Raw genomic sequence first — 22,017 nt, forward strand, 5'->3', positions numbered from 1 at the left:
AGTGTGTGTGTGTCTGTGTGTGTGTGTGTGTGTGTGTGTGTGTGTGTGTGTGTGTGTGTGTGTGTGTGTGTGTGTGTGTGTGTGTGTGTGTGTGTGTGTGTGTGTGTTTGGGGTTTTTTTTTTGGGGGGGGGGGGTTGTTGTTTTTTGCGGCTTGAAAAATCCCCAAGACCGTGTTTCTGAGAAATCACGATTCAACCCATTCAAGGAAAAGGGTAACATCCTGTTCAGAATGCTGGTGGGGATTAATTAAAAGCACCCCATTACATGAAATTTCTTCAGTAAGATAAAAGCATGTTGACCTAGTCTATTAATCTGAAAAACAAATATGAATTTCCGACTTGGCCTTCTTACAAAAGATTTAACGTAATGACCTTGAAGCATACCGAATTTTTGCCAAAGATATCGCTGAAAGTTTTCCGCACCGCGTTAACAAATGGCAACTCAGAAAATATGTAATTAAACATAAGCATAGTTCAAATACAGTCAATTATATGATCTATATACACATATCTGCCATTTAAGATATTTGTAAACGTGGGAAATAATAATAACTATAGGTATATAGTGGCGGCTATTGAACAGACAGGTAATACTTGTGGTGTGGAGTATTCACCACGGTTAAAGTCACTGGAGAAAACCATAATACAACGTCCAGAACACAAAAATCTACTGTTTTAAACATTTGTTTAAAACAAATCGTTCATGGAAAACTCATAGTAGAAGTATCCGTGCAAGTGTGCGTTAGTAATGGTTCTTTATATACCTGCCGAATTGGTGATTGCGAGGTCACAAGTTCGAACCCGGCTCGGTGTAGAGACTGTGGCTTTTCGTCCGGTAGAAGCACAGGTGCGGTGACATATTTTGGATTACTTAAGGTCAGAAGGCTTTCTAAATATACCTCTCTCTTTCTCCTAAAAAGTAAGTATGAACACGGTGCAAGGTTCATTTAAAGAAGTCAGGAAACAAAAATACTTTACCGTGGTTGCATGTATAGTGAATAAGAGAATTAACCATGTTTACTTTGAAGATGTCGTCTTTTTGGGTGACCGAAGGTTTCACATAACGGTTGATAATATTGGAGGAGCCTATATTTCTGTTTTCTGTTTTATTTTTAATCCTGTGGCAAAACTGTTTAACCACTAATCTTTTAGATTATCGTAAATGCTTTGTATAATACTATGTAAAAAAGTGGACAGTCTGATTAATGGATAGACAAAACTTGTTTCGTCAAATAACCACCACGAAGTCTGACTATTAAAATTGTGAGCAAAGGTGTGAATTTAAACCGTTATCCTACAATCTCATCATACGTGATGCAAACACATCAGATACGATTTATTCAAGAAATATTGCCCGTGTTACCGTTGAACAGGACGCATTCTGTCTTGTATGCTTCATGCATACTTGTATTTTCATGTAGAAGGATATGATCCACACAGGCATTCAGGCGAAACGAGACGCCAATGGCTCTAAGGCTATTTCTTTTGTGCACAATTTTTGTGACCATGGCGAATACATACGAAGAAGGAAATATCACATCAACATTTAAATGTTAAAAAAAACTCCTGTTGTGAAACATTGCAAACCGAGCTGCTGAACCATAGGGCCTACAGACATCGACTGTGCACGTGCTGTGTCATGTGACCGCGCCCTTCGCGTTGATTGGTTGACCAGCTAATTCTTTTCAATTCCACCAGTTCAACAGACCATGTTTACCTGGCCCACAATAAACCGTGCTGTTTTATACATTCACCGTATACTGTCACTTCTATAGCCTTTCTTGTCACGTGATAAGTGTATACAGACCTGTGTTTAACACATCCTGAAACATCGACTGAGTCAGGTGGCGAGTAGCTGTGAATGTTATACCAGTCAGCTAGACTGTGAGCAAGCATACAAGGAAGTTGGAAAAAGCTGGGTGATATCAAGTGAAAACTGCGTAGAAATACTTACAGGCGAAAAATGATAAAACTCATCACCGTGGCTGTCCTTACAGGTAAGTCCGCTTTACAGGTAGCCCGACAGTATACCTACACCACATTTACCATGTCACATGAGGTATCCCCGACAGTATACCTCCACCACACTTACCATGCCACATAGGGTAGTCCCGAAAGTATACCTCCATCACACTTATCAAGTCACTTAGGGTATCTTCGACAGTATACCTCCTCCATGCTTACCGTGCCACATAGGGTATCCCCGACAGAATACCCCCATCACTATCAACATGTCACATATAATATCGACGACAGTATACCTCCACCACACTTACCTTATAGGGTAGCCCCGACAGTATACCTCCACGACACTTACCATGTCACATAGGGTAGCCCCTACAGTATACCTCCACCACACTTACCATGTCACATAAGGTATCCTCGACAGTAGACCTCCTCCACGCTTACCGTGCCACATAGGGTAACCCCGACAGTATGCCTCCACCACACTTACCTTGTCATATAGGGAAGCCCCGACAGAATACCTCTACCACAATTACCATGTCACATAGAATATCGATGACATCGAACTAACCATCTCCCATAGAGTATCACCGACAGCATACCTCCACCACACTTACCTTCTCACATAGGGTAGCACCGACAGTATACCTCTTCACTATAATATAGGCATAGTCAGCTTTAAAGTGCCTCTCTGGTCAGAATACAAATTGCGTAGGAATATTACAATGATATGAAAGAAATCCTACGGAGTAAGCCTAACACTATGTTTCAATGAACTTTGAAGAATAACACTATTTAACTCATATAACTGAAGATTCCTATAAAAAAAATCTTCGGCTGTGTCCGTAAAATTTTCCTGATGTGGAGTGATAATATTACCTGTATGACGTCGAATCAGGCAGATGTGACGTTAAGTAAGGCATTTATGCTGGGATGACGTCAAAAGCGTTTGAAGGGGCAGCGTCATTTGTGGATATACGTCAGCTATTGATGACGTGAGGTGCTCGTGGGTGACGTCACACCGGGCAAAGCGGAAGGGACAGAAAGATTTTGTTTCCGTATACTCTGACTAAGTGTACAATAACGGTTTCAATTCACCGCAATCACAATTTAGGAAAGCAATTCAGACTATCCCAGTCTTTATCAATTTACCTTGCTTTTAAGGCATGGGGGTTTTGACACCAAAGTAGCTCTTTAAATGAAAATTAAAGCACATGTGCAGTTGTACAATGATTGTACAAAGACGCCGTTCACATTACAAACAGGGTATTTTTCACGTCTGCGACAAACGGCACTCATAAATACAAGGAAACCAATGGAACCAATTTGATCATTGTGTATAAGGTGTGAGGATAATCCTATTGTCTACAAGGTGTGAGGATAACCCTATTGTCTACATATATATCAAATTTATTTATTATATATATATATACACACATTACTAACTTCAAATATTGACTGAAGTATGAACTTCGTGGTGACGTATAAATTTCGCATGGTTCACTGCCCGCGATGTACTAACTTCACACAGCTCAGTACCGGCGATGTATCAGTTTAATACAGCTCACTACCGGCGATGTATCAACTTCATACAGCTCACTACTGGTGATGTATAAATTTCGCATGGTTCACTGCCCGCGATGTACTAACTTCACACAGCTCAGTACCGGCGATGTATCAGTTTAATACAGCTCACTACCGGCGATGTATCAACTTCATACAGCTCACTACCAGTGATGTACAAATTTCGCATGGTTCACTGCCCGCGATGTACTAACTTCATACAGCTCTCTACCGGCGATGTATGAACTTCATACAGCACACTACCCCGATGTAAAAGCTTCGTACAACTCACTACCCGCGATGTGCTAACTTCATCCAGCTCACTACCGACGATGTATAACTTCGTACCGGCAATGTATCAACTTCATCCAGCTCACTACCGACGATGTATAACTTCGTACCGGCAATGTATCATATTTAAAAACTACATTTTACTTTACAAGCAGCAAAGATCTTTGAAAAAAAAGTATGCGCGGGATATAAATTGCGCAATCTTTCATTTACTGTTTTGTAAGGCTGGCATATAATCTTCATTTTATGTTGGTTTTAGGGTTGAAAGTTTTGACTGATTCGTAAAACGGATCACTGACGTTGTATATATATATATATATATATATATATATATATATATATATATATATATATATATATATATATATATATATATATATATATATATTAATAGATAGATAGATAGATATATGCACATGTATCCTATATACATATCCCCTTCATGCAATAAAGACATTGTATCTATATATAGACTGGCGAAAAATAGCTTGAACAATAATGTAAGAAAACTATTGACAGATCAGTGTACAACCTATATATTTATAATGTTGCCTACGCCTAACACTGTATGCGTATGTGGTTATGTTTTTCCCCACAAAAAAACCTCAATGTAAAGAAAAACACTACCCGTGACACGCAGTGTGATCAAGAATGACTTTGTATATCGTTCATGGATTAAATTAAGGTAGATCTACACGTAAAAACGTGCGTCTTACTTGAACATTCCCAACAAAAGGAATTAAAAGAGTGTAAATACCTTAGGTGTGCAAACGCTTACCACAGAAGTTAACAAAAAGACTACACTACATATCAGTTGTTCCTAACCATTGAGGTCGTATGTGTAAATGCTGGTATCACTGGTTCTTGTGTTGCCGATAGATAATAAAATATGGGGAGATTCGGCTGGTAATATTTCTCTGAAAGCCGTCTGATGTACTTCCATAGATCGTAGATAGGCCATGAGGTTTACTCCACTTGCTAAAAAAATTTGTTCAACATTTGCATAACATATATGGCCAAAAGTTCTCCAAAAGGCATATGAAATGACGAAACAGTAGACAAAATGATTTCGCACACAAAAATAGGTATGGGACTGACGGCTGAATTAACTCGTCCCGAAAGTCTTTGTAAATCATTTCACCATGACCGTAACTAGCTGATGTTTCACCAAACGGTCATGATAAAATGATGTGCGAAGACTTTCAAGATGATTTACTCGGTAAAGCCATCAGCTAGTTACGATCGTCATGAAACCAGCTCATCCTTTACCAGCCCTTATAAATCGTCTTACCATGTTTCTGTCACAAGCCATTCCATCATGGCTATAACTAAATAATGAAGCCCTAATTCAATCATCAATGAAGTTTTTACAAAGTATTTCACATACGTATGAAAGGCAGTAAGCTTCTAGGTTGGCAGCTTAACAAAGTAAATAATCTTGACGTTTTCACAAACCACTTCGCCAACGCCGTGAAATTTGCACGTACGAAATGATCCTAGAAATCTTCAAAAAAAAGATTACATCAGGGTCATAAAATTCTGGCTTAGTGACTTGGCAAAAGCATTTTAACCAACCATTTCGTCAAGGTCATTAAAGCTGTCATGGTTTACCCGCGTGACTGAGTGCAGTAAATGATCTTGGAAACCTTAACAAAGCATTCCATCATGGCCATAACTAATTCATACCTAGTATACTTAGTACATGGCCAATGAACATTAAGAAACTGTATCACCTTGAGTGTTATCACTCAAGTGTTGGGTTGGCTTCCATTCTAAAATAGTTACACCAATGCATAGGCCTCCTTTTGTGACGTAACGGAAGAACACATGGCTCGGTCACGTGGTTAGTGTGCACTAAATCTGTTGGCCTGATAATAATTAAATGCATGTTTTAACAATTCGCTAAAAGCACTTAAGAATCTACCCTTTGAATATAATATTGTCAAATATCTCCTTCCTAAGTAAAGTAAATAAAACTTTATTTTTATCGAAAAAGATAATAACTTGTTATGTATGGACTTCTGTTTTTTTTATACGCTGAAAAGGCTTTGCGTGGGGAAGATTGAAAGTTTGAAGGCCCACAAATCTCAATCGAATGGAAAATATGAAGAAAACTGTATCCACTGGTAGAAAAAACCCAGTCGTAAAGCTGAAAATTATATACCGGTATCTTTATTCGTAATCCACCAAATGACTATCTTCACATCCTTCTTTAATCTCTTCGTTGTTTAACTGGTTGATTTGCTTGTCACGTGACAGTTTCGTGGGGGATTTCGGTCAGAGCATAGAAAAACTTGTGATACGACACACATTGGCCTTTATTTAAGGGCTTTATGCTCTGACAATATCCGGGAAGAGGACGTCATTCAGGCACGTGTAAAGGGGCAAAACAATTTTATATTAACCATTTAAGTTCCGACCAGGTAAAGTTTGAAACAGGAACTCGATGCACCCACTGACGTCAAAAATTACTGTGCTAGCCAGTACTTAACAATGGCCACCTCTGAGGAGGGAGGGAATTCTTTACACTCTTTCTTCAAGCATTCAAAATAACTCAACCATTCAAACGACATCTCTGGTAACAGAAAACAAACTCCAGTTAAATTTGAAACCATGCCGAGTGCACGATGCTTTTGTATTGGTAGGCTATACACCTTGTAAAGCTCATCCAATACTCAAAGGCAAACTTTAAAGGGATACAGAATCAATTCTGATTGGCTTGCGTGAAAGATAGCCAAGCCCAGACTGTGGGAATTTTAGGAATGGTACATTTATTCAAGCGTGACCCAGGCTGCAGAGTTTAACACAGGAAACCCTATATCCACTCTCAGCCAATCAACATAGACTCTGTATCCCTTAAATAGGATATATACATTGAAAAAACACATGTTTAACATTTAAACGTCTCTTTGCAAAAGATGATAAACGTGCTTAATGTTTAAATATAACACATTTAATACTTAAACATTTAAACATGTTTATCCAACAACTAATAATAATAAAGCTTTATAATGTTGATCATATACACTGAAAGCTTTAAATCACTCCGTTTAAACAATAAACTTATTCAATTTACATAAATTATTGCATTTATAAAATACTGCATGTATTTATATAAAAAAAATCAATATTGTGATTGCGTGTATTTGAAAAATAAACACACCTTGAACATGTTAAAAGTAAGCATTTATAATAGTGTGTGCATGTGTTACCGTTCAAAATAGTTTTTGAACTTCCTAAAATCTGTAAAACGGATCAAATTATAGCTTTTTGGAACTTTGGGATCATTTTAATTCTCTTAATAGTATAGGTACGAGTCCGATATTTACTGAAAGGCATTAATTTGTTAAACACTTTTATTTATATCTGTTGCATAGGTATGTTTAAATAATAAACATTTGTGTTTTCAGTGTACCCACTACGACTATTGACGAATTTACAGCACGTCATTTTGAACAGATTACATTTTAAAATTTTTTCAGTGCGATTTCGTCAGTAGAAACTCGTATGCTGACTGAATATCTACAGCCTGCATGGGTTGTTATCTTATCTTCCAACAGAACCCTCACATATTGTTTTGTGGGCACTGTTGGGAATGTCAAGAACTTAAATGTAAGAAACGGCATGTACTAACAAGAGACGTATATAAAATAGTCAGTGATTGGTACATGTATATTTAAACAGAAACAATTTTGCATGTCTTACGTAATATACGTTGCTCAGGTTCTATATATACCAGAAGTGAATTGAGCTTTAATGTAGCTACAATTTATTGAAAACATGAATTTTCTTCAATTTTTTAAGCGATGGAATTCATCATGAGAACAATTAATGTCGGAGAAAAATTACATGTATATACTTTGTCTAATGAGCGCTTCAAATGCCTTCGTATGGCGATATTTGTCCTTGCGCTGCTACGGTACACACAACTACCACGAGATTTTTGCTGAATTATGAAAGTCATCACCGAAAAATTGAAGATATGTGTTAGCGTACCACATTTTTTCTAACTTGAGCACGAAATGTCATTATATGATCGCGGTTTGAAATTAATGCCGTCCTCTGTTGTGGAGAGGAGGATGGACAATTATTTCCGATAAAATTGACAACAGATTCAATGAAAGGCTTTGACTGTACGACACGTGCCCAATAAATCGACAGTAAAAGTGAAAATGTTAGGGTGCACAGCAAAGTGGGGAGACGTTTATGCAGACATTAACAGTAAAACAAAGAAAATTGATGGTATTTCATTACTTTGCGTTAGCAACATTATAATATGTAATAATTTACTCAGCCTAACGAATATATGAAATAGTAACGGCCAGAAATGTATAATTTTTGAATACATATTTGTATGTATTTCAAGTTACGAAAACACAAGATTTTACCCAAGCATAAACTGAATTCCGAGAAGGAATATGGCGAGTTCAGTGAACACCTTGCTATTAGTGTATTTCTTGTGGTCTTTCAGCCATTGTTTCTGCACAGCCAGAAGCAGGCATGCGACCGTACGGTAAAGATGAAGTAACTCCAGTTTCACTACCTCAGAAGACCCCCGCTAGGTGTACTACTATAACGTGCTTCAAGCCACTGATGTCCAACGGTGGGAATGTCAGCCTTGGTGGACCGGAAACGTGGTCAGCTACAGAACTCAAGAACAAATGCCAGTGAGAGAAAAATACAAAAGCGTTTTATCTGTGTTACAATAAAAAACAATTCATGGATAAGTTCAAAGTGTTGTATATCTGATGATATTTACTTTACACCTGCCACGACAGATCTTCATGTACACAATTGTCTCAAGAGTTGTATAACGTTGCTTTCGTTATTTGCAGTCCTCGATAGCTCGTACTTTCTACAGTGAAACGGGCTTATCCAGCTTGTCTATTGACAATTTTCCATTTGTCGTAAAGCAAATCACAGGGTGACAGCCTAATGTACTAACGTCTTGTTTATACCAGGCTGAAAACTGTTTTGATATAATGTCTTCATTTTCGAGGTAAGCCGCATGACCGGCAATAACAAATTCAGACCTCCACCTCACAACCACACCTCTCCTCCATTATTCGCTCGGTTTATTTACTTGTAGAGCGGATGGGACTTCATATTGATTTCTCCTTTTCAGAATGTTTTCGACCGCCAGGAGTTGCATCAGTGAAAGCGTCGTCACATGCCCTGAAAGCATACAGACACAGTCTAACATTTTTATCCAAATGATTGATTATATCTGTAAGGACGTATTCGATGGTAAGTATTATACAGATGTTGTATCCAGCAGTGAATTGATAATAACATGTCAAATAAAGCTAATAAAACACCTATACCAGTGGAATACCAGTGGAAACCGCAACTCCTGACCAGTAGTCATATCAGCTACATCCTTGGAGGTGCCTGAGAAAAGTTGTAATGTCTCACCTATGTGATCGTGTGTGTTCACCTATAACATTCACATTCCACACCCATATACAGGCGTTCACATTTACCAATCAATAAACTGTTTTTCCCAAGAGTTTTCCCTATGAGCTACTTAAAATGATTTAACATTGTTCAATCATGCCGAGAAAAGACGCATGTTATGAAAGCAACATCTAGTCACTTTTTGTTTCGATTTAAATTTGCAATTAAAAATGGCTTGTATTTGTCTTAGACAAGGTGAAGAATTTGAGTTTAATATTTTGATTTTCAAGCTGTGTCTTTCAGCAAATGTATATATGTACCTATGTGTTCTCCCCTCAGAAATGGTGGAGTTGTCCAGCTGCACTGGTTCTCCAAAAGCCAAGAGTGATGTCCAGCAATGTATAGACGGTATAGCACAGGCCCAGGCCGCTATGCTGCACTCAGACACTGGAGTCAGTCGAGTTCAAGCCCAGTGCAGGTCAGACAGTGCACATCATTCACCATCTTTTTAAAGTAATGATTTTCTTTGGCGTGGAACTACATATGCGACGCATTTAACTACCCGGAAATGCAAGAAAGTAAATGGCTAACATTCAGTAATGCAGATAATCCAGTTCATTTGTACATTTACATGGCGCCTTGCTCAATTACATTTCACTTATATCAAACTGATCAGATTCTCCCACAGGTGGAGAAAACCACATCCCTTAGCCATCTGCCAGGTATTTGACAAATCTCCTGATTAACAACCGCGGCTGGTCCAGCGTAAGATGGATTCGAACCCGCCACCTCATTGGTAAAGGTTGAAAGACAACGAGACTCAGTTTATGTGCAAGAGAGGGCCCTTCCGTTAATGATCTAGCCATCGTGTCGTGTCGTGTCGTACAACCGGAGAAGACGTTCATCTTTGCAACTTCTTCATAAATGTTCTCTTTTTTTTTCTCTCTTTGCAATTCTTTATTTTTGGAATTCAGATTTTAATTCATGCGATTGTTGGTATACATGTAGGTCCATATTGAAGGAAGATATTCATGTCTATTTTACTTATATCCTTAGGATCCTTAGCGAGTATGAGGCGTGTGTCATCGATGTTGAAGGTGAAGATTGTGGGGAGAGGGCCCAAGAACTCTACATGCGCATCTTTAATAAAGTTAATCAAATAGTTTCTGAGGAAATAAACTGTACTTCCGGTGAGTAACCATGTTATGTAACTGATAGCATTGCCTAATATACGAAGACATGCGTAGAATATATTACGAAGCCCAGACGGTTAACGCGCCGGCTAAAAGTCCCTTGGCAGTAGCATTGTTATATATTTCCACATACATTACGGGCCGTATATAAATCTAGCATGTCTAAATTCGTGGGGTAGCCTAATATCATTTGCGGAATGGTCGTAAAACCATTATACAGCTACAAGTAAGTCCTGCATTTATTTTTCTTTCAGAAAACCAAGAACCGGAAACAGACAATTTATATCCTAAGGAAGCTGAGGTGTGCGTGGCTGCAGCTTCTTCCTGTCTGAGACACTTGGAAACTTACAGGACATCCATGGCGGACTTCGATGTGAACGAACTGCCAAAAATCTGCCGGTAAATCGGACTAAGCCATCAATAGTGTAACATATGTACTGTGAAAGATTCTCATTTGCTTGCTTTTCTTTTGCTCCTTATTTGACAGATCGGAATCTTTGGTTCAGCCGTTGAACCCAAACGTCAACTGGGAGATAAAGGTATTTTCACACAATTCTCATACCAATACATATAAACATAAGATTGGTGAGATGTAACGATAAGCAACCATCTAATTTCCAAGGCAGGGAAAAGCTATCGATGCTTCATCTGCGAAAACCTAAACAAGAAGTTATTCTTAGTTATTGGTGCTATAACGAAATCCTAAGCAGGAAATCAATGTAACATATTAGTCCTGTTACGAAATCCTAAACACGAAGTCATTCTCACATATTTGTCCTGTTACGAAATCCTAAACAGGAAGCAGTTTTTATGTTAAAAACCTAGCATGACATCGTAAGCTCGCGCCACTCTTTCATAATCATGGTCCAAGCATGAAATAATAAGCCCGACTACATTCTTTCAAATAAACCTGGTACGAAATCCTAATCCCGACGCCATGCTTACATAATGGTACCAGTACGAAATCCTAAGCCTGGAGCCATTCTTACATAATGATCCGAGTACGAAATGCCAAGCACGTATAGCCATTCTTGCTTAATGTTTTCAGTATGAACGCGCAACTACAAATTCATTCTAGCATAATGCTAAGAGTTCAAATTCTACATAGGACATGTTTATCTAACCGTTTCTTGGGTATATTTCGCAGAAAGCAATAAATATACTTGGAAGCAAATACGTAAATAATAAATTGAGGCCAAACCCTAGCTCAACAGATAGCCATTGACGCAGTATATTTGATAAATCGAACTCGATTCTTATGTTTAAATGATCTTTTGTCCAGTAGGCATATTAAACATACGACATTTTTAGGATGAAGTAAACTGTTACGTTTTCTCGTCAGTGCTTTCTCTGTGGCCGAACATTGCATGGACACAAATGCCGCCGAGTGTGAGGCTACTCAAGAGTGGGAGATACTGGGACAATCCTTTGCTGCCATATGTAATCCAAACACACTTATGAGTAAGTAAGGTCATGTCTTTTCTGAGACGTCCTATCATGCCTGACCACAATTTAAAAAAGGAATAGAAAGTTTTAAAAATCTGTCTATCTATAATGTTGCCTAAGTTACCTAACGTTTATGCATAGTGTTGCCTAAGTTTTATACACGGTGTCACCTAAATTTTATACACAGTGTCACTGTCCACATTTGCACCCATCTTTACAGAGGTTACAGAGGCTGTTGCCTATCGATTTCACTGTTTTTGCTGATGCCCAATTTAACATCAGTTTACTACATTTTGATCTCTGTCAATGAAACTGCCTTCTACATTCTTTCCTCGATTGCCTATTGCGGACATCTTTAATGTTTGCTTTGTGGTTAACAGTTTTGCAGCGCCCCAATGCTTGTCTGAACAGCACATTACTGACCAGCAAACTGGACAACTGTGAAAGCAGTGAGCTGCAAAGTGAGTCGGACCTGGAAGATGAACGAACATGCCAGTAAGATTCTTATATGCGGAGATGTCACAGTCAGCAGCAAACCTTCAAAATACTGAAAATGGCCATACCAGTCCTAAATGCAATTTATTGTTTGCTAAATAATTGCAGTGTCCAGTCCTTGCGATCATGTTTTGCACAGGCCTACATGAACAAGCGAATGTGTTGTAGCAATGTCGAGTGATTGCCAACTACCAATACAAAGCCAATAATACCAACATGTACTAGACATCAATTACAATCAATGCACTTCTTTTTTTGTAGATGTTTATAAGTGCAAGAAATCTATGTATTACGTAATGCTGAAGAATGTTCATTTCACGCCGCGGAGTTTCGATTTGGGTATACCTGAATTGGGACACCATAGCACCTTACCCCCCTCGAGGGAGCGAAAATCGAAAAGTTCAGTATCACAGTCAAAGACTTTGATTACGTGTGACATTCGATATCCAAATCTGCCAATAACCATCAATAGCAACTATGTCAGTTGGAGACATGCTCTCATAATATCATATGTTTTTTAGAATTTTGGAGGAGTACTTGAGCTGCTATGCCAAGTCAGTAGAACAAACGTGTCCCCCGGAAATTGCCGAAGCTGTGGAAAGTGTCTTGGAAGGCGTCAGTGGAATTATTGAACTGGAAAGGAGTGTTGACTGTCAGCCGGAAATCAATGATCCCGGTAAGCGTATTGCCTTAACTGACTGAATAGTACATTTTAAAAGTATACGAATTATTGTGAGATGACAAAAGCGATCGATGATTTTGGGTCTAGCGTCTTTCTTGTCTGTCATATCGTTTCTCTGTGTGACTCATTCTTCTTCCAAACGAAGGGAATCATTTTATTAGGGATTAATTAACGGAACATTTATATACGTAGTTTTTGAATACTGCTTTAAGCCTTTATTAAGAAATACCCACTGCATGAAGTTATCTGTCGATACTCACAATATAAGACCTAGGCCCTGCTGCACAGATAGTAAAACCAGTACAGCGATGACTGTGTGTTAGTTGGGAAATTGTCACACGTAACCAGTGAAATCATGCCTCTTGTCTTGGGCTTTTAATCTGTACCTTGTACATGCTAAAGGGGAACAACTTACCCAGCTACCTACTGATTAAGCCAAACACTGACTCAAACAAATCGCAATCTACATGCAACAGAGTCTGAAGATGAACCCGAGGTCTCGGAAGAGTTGGCAGAAGAATGTGCTCCAGCGATTGCAAAGTGTCTACAGCCTTTGGAGCCACACCGGAAGGGCTTCACCAGCTTCCAGCTGGAGACGATCCCACAAGTCTGTTCGTGAGTGATTTTTTGAGTTGTAGTGAAACGGACAAAACTTTTTCAGTACTGCCAACAAAGGCAAATCTTGTATTTCAGTTCTTTTGTAATTCAACCATGAGGCCAAGAAACTTGTGCTTATGTTATCTGGAAAATATTACTGTCATGAGATGAAATATTTATATATAAATCACAGATTAAAAAAAGAACAAATCTATACGGAAATTTTCGCCAAATTGTATTATTAGTAGTAAATTTCATTACCATTCAAAGCAAAAGAATTTACCAAAAATCAATTCTACAAGCCTTTGTGGGCAATATGGTAACAATTATTTTCTTAAAGTGTGAGTAATATTTGTTTATCTGATACGTAAACAACCTCTCAAATCAGCAAATTATAAGAACTAATCTTTCAAGGAACTGCTGATTTCACGAAGTAAACGTTAAGACAAAGTATATTCTGTGTTACAGAGACTTCGGCCGGGTAGAGGCCTGTATGGAGGAGACAATGCAAGCCTGTGAGAGCACCCAAGAATGGAAAATCATTGAAAATGCTTTCTCTCAGATTTGCATGCCAGATGTCACAGAAGGTAGTAACATAGGTTTAGACCTATCAATAAACGCCTACATTAAGTATATTTATTTATTAATTCATCCATTTTGATTGTTGCTTAACGTCATACCCAAGATTTATTCAGTTTTGTTGGCAGAGGAACTACTAGTCTTCCTAGTTTGCAGAGTTCATTCGGTGTGGATTTCTGTCGGCGTCTTTTGTGGCTGATAAGTGTCAGTTAAGCTAGAGAAACCAGGAACACGGTGTGGCGTCAAGCGCACCTCACGCACATATATGGCTGTAAGGCAAAACAAAGTTCGCATGATGTCAGCGGAAACAGCTACTTCTTCGGGTTATAGAAATAAATTACTCCTGATTGGTCAAACTTAATAACATGGCGGGGCTTTCGATTGTAGCTATGTTCATGATTTTGCTTACTTTGAACTGCGATATCTCAGTGATGCAAAATCGCATTAATATAAAGGTATGCTTTTTAAAGATTATCCGGGATACTTTATCGATCCATATATACATTTAGTCTAATGTTTTCCTTTGTTTTTAAAGGCTTGTCGAACTTGTAACTAATTGACATTGGAAGAATTACTTATGACCTGCTCCCATTAAAAGAAAGAAGCAGCTCTTCTGAAAACATAAGCCAACCAATTTTGTAGTGCTGTGTCTTCTTGAAAGCCTTGAGATTTTGATTATTTCGTTCACCCCTGATTCATAATTTATCCCTGTGTCAAATATGAACACCCGGTCCACCATAGCTGTATTCCTGTTCCCTACGTTATATGCTGTATTTTTTTTCTACATCCCAGGGGTGACTGACTGCCCGGTGCGCTCCGATGTCGTCACGAAGCTGAGGAGTTGCGAGAAAGACGAACTGAAGGCTGAAGTCAAGATCGACAATGACAGAACTTGCCAGTAGGTTCTCATCAAATTCGAACCCTAGAGCAGAATAATATTTGCCTCGGTATGAAAATGTTTTACTTTTATGACAGAGGTCGGGTTTTTAGATGAAAAATCATCCACAAAGCACCGTCCGTCGCCTGGTAGCTAACCTCACCCAACGTCCTTCTGTCATACATGCCCCAACTTCTGTCGCCGGGTAGCTAATATGCCCCATTATCAATCGCCGGGTAGCTATCATGCCCCGTCCGTCGCCGGGTAACTAACGTGCTCCACCCTTCTTCGCCCGATAGCTATTATGCCCCAACGTCCTTCTGTCATACATGCCCCAACTTCCGTCTCCGGGTAGCTAACATGCCCCAACACCGTTGCTGGATAGCTCACATGCCCCAACGCCCGCCGCCGGGTAGCTATCATGTCCCGTCCCTCGCCTGGTAGCTAACATGCCCCAACGTCCTTCTGTCATACATGCCCCAACTTCCGTCTATGGGTAGCTAACCTGCCCCAACGTCCTTCTGTCATACATCCCCCACCTTCCGTCTCCGGGTAGCTAACATGCCCCAACGTCCGTTGCTGGATAGCTCACATGCCCCAACGCCCGCCGCCGGGTAGCTATCATGTCCCGCCCCTCGCCTGGTAGCTAACATGCCCCAACGTCCTTCTGTCATACATGCCCCAACTTCTGTCTCCGGGTAGCTAACATGCCCCAACGTCCGTCGCTGGATAGCTCACATGCCCCAACGCCTGTCGCCAGGTAGCTAACATGACCCGCTGTGCGTCGCCCGGTAGCTAACACCCCCAGCTGTCCGTCGCTGGGTAGCTAATGTACCCATATAACCATGTGATTTAAATGTTAACTTACACTCATTCATGTCGGTTAGTGTGCCGAGCTATAGTAGCCTATAGCTGTGTCTAATGTATTGTTATGAACGTTTTTCCCCACAGGGTATTACAGGAATATGTCAACTGCTACAGTATAACGATAGATCGTGAGTGTGAAGAGAAGGATGGGCAGCTGGTCAGTCAGGTGATGTCTGGCGTGGCACAAGTCATCCAGCTAGACAAAGAGGTCATCTGTGAAGATGTCAGCGAGGAAGACGGGGACAGCGACGAACAGGGAGACGAGAGCCAAGGTCAGTTCATTTCAAACATACGGTGGCAATATACTACAGAGACAAGTGTGTGGTTCAGACTGTATTTTAGGCTGTAATTGATAATCGTTTAGTAATGGAGTTGCGTGCGTGCTTGGGGTTTAACTAGTAATGGAAATGAAGTACAGACACACTGAAACTCCTTCCTTGTCGGACAGCAATTGTCAATCCAAGCTTTTATCAGTCTGGTTCTATTCCCCTTAGCTCTCCGGCCGTACGTGGGAAAGTCAGCAGCAACCTGCGGATGGTCGTGGGTTTCCCCCGGGCTCTGCCCGGTTTCCTCCCACCATAATGCTTGCCGCCGTCGTATAAGTGAAATATTCTTGAGTATGGCGTAAAACATCAATCAAATAAATAAATATTCCACTCAGTCTTCAATCTGCTCAGAGCGTGTAGTTACTTTGCTGTGGTTTGTGGGTATGGTTATTTCAAAAGGTGTGCTTGTAAGAACATAATAACAATTTTTTCAACCTCACTTTTGGCAATCTCTCTGCTCACACTTGCTCACAACCACTGTTGACGTCCATAATATTACAACAACACTTTAGACGTGCCCAGACGGTCGCGCGAGCGTAGTACATCGTTTATTGTTATCATTGCTCTTCCAGTAGTGAGATGGAGGGATTTCCTATATTCTATGTCCAAGATTAAACCGGTACCTCGTGTGTATTAGCCATTAACATACTAACCACTCGGTCACAATGCGCTCCAACTGTAACTATAAAGCGGACTTTCGTCTGTTGCAGGGACCACCGTCATTAATGATGATGAGGATGAGGAGGAGAGACGCATGGAGGAAACCTGGGGTCCTCTTGCTCCCTGTGTGGGCTTCATGGCTGAGGTACAACTTAACCCACTTCCCATTCACCACTTTTCCACCCTGGCTGAGTTTTGCGAGTAAGTGGGATGTTCAGTGCATAATAAAGATACGACTACAGTTTAAATTCAATACATTCAAGAGGCCAATCCAAACAGTCCGAGGCCACTTTTGAAACCGTTTTGCAGCGTTGTAACAGTGAATATTCTTGGGTACCGCGTAACACACCAATCCAACGAAAATTCGAAAATATTCACTGTAGAATTTTATTCATCAAAGATAGTCATTGTATAAAATTTCAGATATGGTATTATCCCCGCCTATATGACAGTTTGTTCTTTCTAAGTTACGCGTGACCAGATACTAGCTGACACTGTGTCGTTACTTCTTCACAAGTTACGTGTCATCAGATCCTAACTGGCACCGTTTTATCCCTGCTTTGGTTCAAGTCACCTTGATATATTTCAAATATATAAATATTTCAGCAATTATGTGATCTCAACTGTTTGTTTTCTCATAGACAAGCACGTGAGTCGAGCGAATGCGCGCAAGGCGAGCTGCATTTGGCGTCCGATTATGTCCGCGAAAACTGGAAACAACTGATGACAGCCGTAAAGTTTGTTTGCTTTGAAAAACGACAAGGTATATACATGCCCACAGTTTTAGTTTCTTAGGGGACAAAAGCATTTTGCTTTCTCCCAGAACAAAGGCCTGTGTGGCCCTGTGGTTTGTGTGCGAGCGCAACATAATGACCGAGGAGTCTCCCACTAATATGATCGCGGTGAGTTTAAGCTCAAATCATTCTGGCTTCCTCTCCGGTCGTAGGTTGAAAGGTCTGGGGACTACCTGCGGATGGTTGTGGCTTTCCCCCTGGTTTTCTCCTACAATAATGTTGGCAGCGACGAAATTAATACATAGATCCTGCAAGATATCTCTGAACGTTATAGTTGAATAAGATTTCTGCACGGTAGCTATATGTTAATTATTAACTATGGAATATAATTAAGATGTACATTTCGACAGCAAAATATGTTTTAGAAAATAAATATAACTGTCATAGAAACCAGAGGTAAACTCTCGGGTGCTGGTAACGTTGAGGTGAACTCTGACAATCATGCATGATTATGGAACACGCGGTATACGTGCATCCATCTTATTGTAACTGATAAGCCCTTCAGTGCCGGATTTCGTGTCATTCCTAACGTTGCAGCATCAGAGGCTGCACATTCACTTGGATGTAGGAGGTAATATTAATGAGCTGCTATTTAATTGAATGAACAAATTATTCCACAGTTTATAAATATGACAATGCTGTAAGCTGAATCGCCCCGATGGCTTTACTCTATTGGCAAATGACTGAAGGAAACAAACATCCGGTATGGTATTTCGACCAGTGGATTTATACCACATAATTTGAAATCCCAGTGACTCATTGTCCTTTTGTGTATTTCTTGTTCGTAGCATTTAACGAGGTGTATCCCTGCTTGGTGGAACGTGTGGATTCAAATACATGTTACGATGAAGTGCCTATGGCAGAGACCGAAGACTATGATGATGCTAATCCCCTTTGCAGGTAGGCAGCACCGAACATAACGATATTAATAGTAATTGGACTGACTATTCGCCCGTATGTTCAGGGTTTATCTGCTAGATTTCTAATCACAGAGCAAAAGAAAGTTTAATTTTACGACTGACGTTAAGCAGTTGAACTGTCTCACTATGTCACCTTAGACTAATAAGTGGGATTTCTATCTTTTCACACAGAATGGTCAATGACTTTGAAAACTGCATCGCGTCTTTGGCAGAAGAAACTTGCGGAATGACTGCTGGTGGTCTTATGCGGGCACTAAGCGCCAAGATGAACGATCTCCTTGCCAAGGACTACCACATAAGCTGCCCATTCCAATCCGGTAAAGGCGTGTTGTAGTGGCCAATCGCAGTTACATTATGCGGAGACCACCAGATAAATTAAAAATGTTTATCACAAAATATCTATTCCAAAAATATCTTATTTAACATTAAATATTCTATATAAGATGTAAGCATTCGCATGTCAATAGGCCATGCATCCAAGGAAACAGAACTGTTCTATAATTTTGCTTTTGTTTACGATCTGAGCAATCATAATATTTTATTTTTATAAATTTACAACGCACGGAAGTAACAATAAATCATCATATTAAATTAAAAGCGGAAGATATATACTTGTAAATTCATGTTGTATTGTCTTTCTTCTCTTACAGAAAACAACGACCTTTTACAGAAAACTACGAAACGTCACAAGATCATAATTGGTGTGAGTGTAGGAGGCTCCCTTGCCCTGCTTATCGTGACCGCTCTGGTGGTGGTCAGTTGCTGGCTGCGTTCACGACGCTCTCACTCGCTGGACAAGAAAGAATTGGTGAAGAACGATATCCTCCAGCAAAACATCCAGATCGGCTTGCAGAAATCCGATAAGAAGGACTCAGATGTAGCTATTCTGTCTGTCTCCAAGCTAGACATTTAAAGCAACTGCTAAACCAGTGCTAAAAACATTCCACTACACATCTCTAAAAAAAATCAATTTGAATATCAACTTAAGTACCGAAAATGCCTACTGTGGTTTATTTCGTTATAATTAGGAAAACATGAGCCTTTGTGTACTGTTTTTGTGTATTGCCTGTGAGTTCTGAAATGCGGAGGGAGGTGTCATAATAAAGACTAAACTGTAGCGCTGACCTCCCTTGTTTTAAATGTACTCGATGTTTTTCACACTTATTGAACTTTGATACAGCGGGTAATAAGTGCTTATTATACATATATTTAGTTTTTGAACCATGTTTTTGTCACTTTGTTCTTTGTATGTACCACTTTCTTTCATGTGAATCTCCCTGATACTATTTGATTAAACCGTATAAAATCTCCTCACCACGTGTAAAGTGAACAAATCTTTTACACTTGGAATGAAAACAGAGCATCGCATCATATACTAATCAGCTTTAGTTAAATGATTGATTTATTTACTAACAAGGATGTATGAAAGTACATTTAAAATTTTACTCGTTCTCTGAATATTACTGAAGCCATTCGTCAGTATATCTATGTCAACATTTTGCTATTTGACACTTTGCTATTTCATTTTTTGAAAAGTTAAATAAATAAATGTGATCATTTAGTTTTTGGAAATAAAAAGATGTATTTGGAAATATACATGCGTTCTGAATAGGCATATATCTTTCATTTGCACTGCAGTTGGAAAATTCCCTGTAAAAAGAGACAGGTTTATTTATTCAATTATTTGATTATTGTTTAACGCCATAGGAATTTTTAACTTATTTGATGGCGATCAGATTGCAGGTGTAGGAAACCGGCGTCCAAAACCATGTCCTTTTGGAAAATTGTTGACGATCTTTTCTGCGAGTGAACTACGTGTATGCACATTAGAGGGAGAAAAATTGTCTTGAACGAACGTTAAATTACTTCTTTGGTGACACAAGATTCATCCACTGATAACTGTCAGCAGAGATACCACGAACAGTCATTGCCGAATATCCAAAAATTACCTGTCAAAGGCCGGGATTGAACCAATATCGTGTGTCCAACAGCGATTCAAAGACAAGCGCCATAGCCACTCAGCCACAACCCGCTGTCTTTACGGATTAAAATCAATCCAACGATGTACGGTACCAGATGTTCGAAAATGTATTAAAACTTAAGCCAGGCTTATATCTTGATACCAGTCTTTGCCTAAAACGAATGGGGCTTTAGTCTAATTCAAGGTTAATATCGATCTTAATATATAAAATACGTGTCAACAACTGTGTCCAGGGTCTTATATTCGAATCCCATGTGTTTTTAGATTTTACAATAGTTTCAGGAATCAACAGTTCAAAAAATAATAATAATTATATGTTTATTTATCAAAAGTAATTCAGTCAAGTTTCAATGAATCTGTTCTTCTGCAAGAGTCACAAACACGGTAATATATAGAGAACAAAATACGTATTACTCCCGTATATCAAAATATACAGAAAACATAAAACGCTAAAAATAAAAAACAGTGTCGTTTCCACAACTGTGCAACCTTTAAGTGAAAAAGAGTAATGGAAGACGGCCCACTTCTGACCCCTTTCCTCTACCATCTATTAGCTAGAACCTCATACACACATACACAAAGCACAAGCCTTTCCCATCCCCTGTTTGGTTTGAACTATGCACATGTGTGTAACAGTAATATGGAGACATGACCTTAATAACAGATTTTTCTGAACTAATAATTGTTGTTCAGCAGTGGTCCTAAACAATTCTGAATTTATATTACATCTTAACACGGGAAAAATAAAGATCTTATCTTCGCAATTAACACAGATGTAAGCCTTAGCAATCCGCCATTTTTGAATCAGGTGATTCCGTTGCCAGTTTGGGCGGCTTCTCGTCCCAAGATTAGGATTGTCTACTTTTTTCTTAAAATTTACTTATAGTTCCTTCCGTTCGTTACTAAAACAGAAATCAAAGTATTTGAGTTGTCAATCTCCCTATTGATGACGTAGATCTTCCTGGTTTTAATCAGAATTTTCCACGACTTTATCCTTTTCTGTACTATACGGCGTGCGACAGACACGAATGGAAATGGCAGTTAGCGGTGTTCGGCTTTCTCTGGATACGGCAGGTACATTTGTGTAAATTTTGGCGTTATGGCTCTTACATTTTGACGAATAACTAGGTGCATAACGTGGAGTCAAGATTACTGTAAAACTGAATGAAAACTGAATTTTGTAGGGTACAGCTTTGAAATGTTGAGGGCAGCATACCCGAAAAGTTCGGATTGCAGGTTAACAAATGGAAGAGTACAGATCTGTATTTCTGAATGATAAGCTGGTTATTCACACTGAAACAGACGTCAGATCCGGCCTAAACATCACTGATGGTTATATCATTTCCGTGGGGTGCTTTTTTCTTGTTCTCACTTCTCTTTACAA

The 22,017-nt window shown here is 39.3% G+C and overlaps 1 protein-coding gene across 1 annotated transcript; it reads left to right on the plus strand.

Annotated features, from left to right (window-relative positions):
- The first annotated feature begins 1,780 nt into the window (after window positions 1-1,780).
- LOC135466416 (uncharacterized) lies at window positions 1,781-20,246 on the plus strand. Its single transcript, XM_064743869.1, has 18 exons — window positions 1,781-1,997; window positions 8,291-8,486; window positions 8,945-9,066; window positions 9,556-9,694; window positions 10,273-10,406; window positions 10,664-10,808; window positions 11,752-11,870; window positions 12,236-12,350; window positions 12,872-13,026; window positions 13,509-13,647; window positions 14,098-14,216; window positions 15,001-15,106; window positions 16,037-16,224; window positions 16,989-17,139; window positions 17,580-17,701; window positions 18,521-18,632; window positions 18,824-18,969; window positions 19,303-20,246. Exons 1-18 carry the CDS (start codon window positions 1,964-1,966, stop codon window positions 19,563-19,565), a joined length of 2,505 nt encoding a protein of 834 aa, XP_064599939.1. The 5' UTR covers window positions 1,781-1,963; the 3' UTR covers window positions 19,566-20,246.
- Window positions 20,247-22,017: the final 1,771 nt, after the last annotated feature.

Source organism: Liolophura sinensis, chromosome 6, assembly GCF_032854445.1.
Source record: "Liolophura sinensis isolate JHLJ2023 chromosome 6, CUHK_Ljap_v2, whole genome shotgun sequence".
NCBI classification, from domain to species: domain Eukaryota; kingdom Metazoa; phylum Mollusca; class Polyplacophora; order Chitonida; family Chitonidae; genus Liolophura; species Liolophura sinensis.

What these genes read in the sequence shown, in the direction of transcription:
- LOC135466416 (XM_064743869.1), top strand. Translation starts at nt 1,964, where the DNA reads ATGATAAAACTCATCACCGTGGCTGTCCTTACAG. An exon ending in CGAGTTCAAGCCCAGTGCAG is followed by an intron (nt 9,695 to 10,272) that starts GTCAGACAGTGC and finishes TTATATCCTTAG; the next exon opens with GATCCTTAGCGAGTATGAGG. An exon ending in TTGCTTTGAAAAACGACAAG is followed by an intron (nt 17,702 to 18,520) that starts GTATATACATGC and finishes TCTTGTTCGTAG; the next exon opens with CATTTAACGAGGTGTATCCC.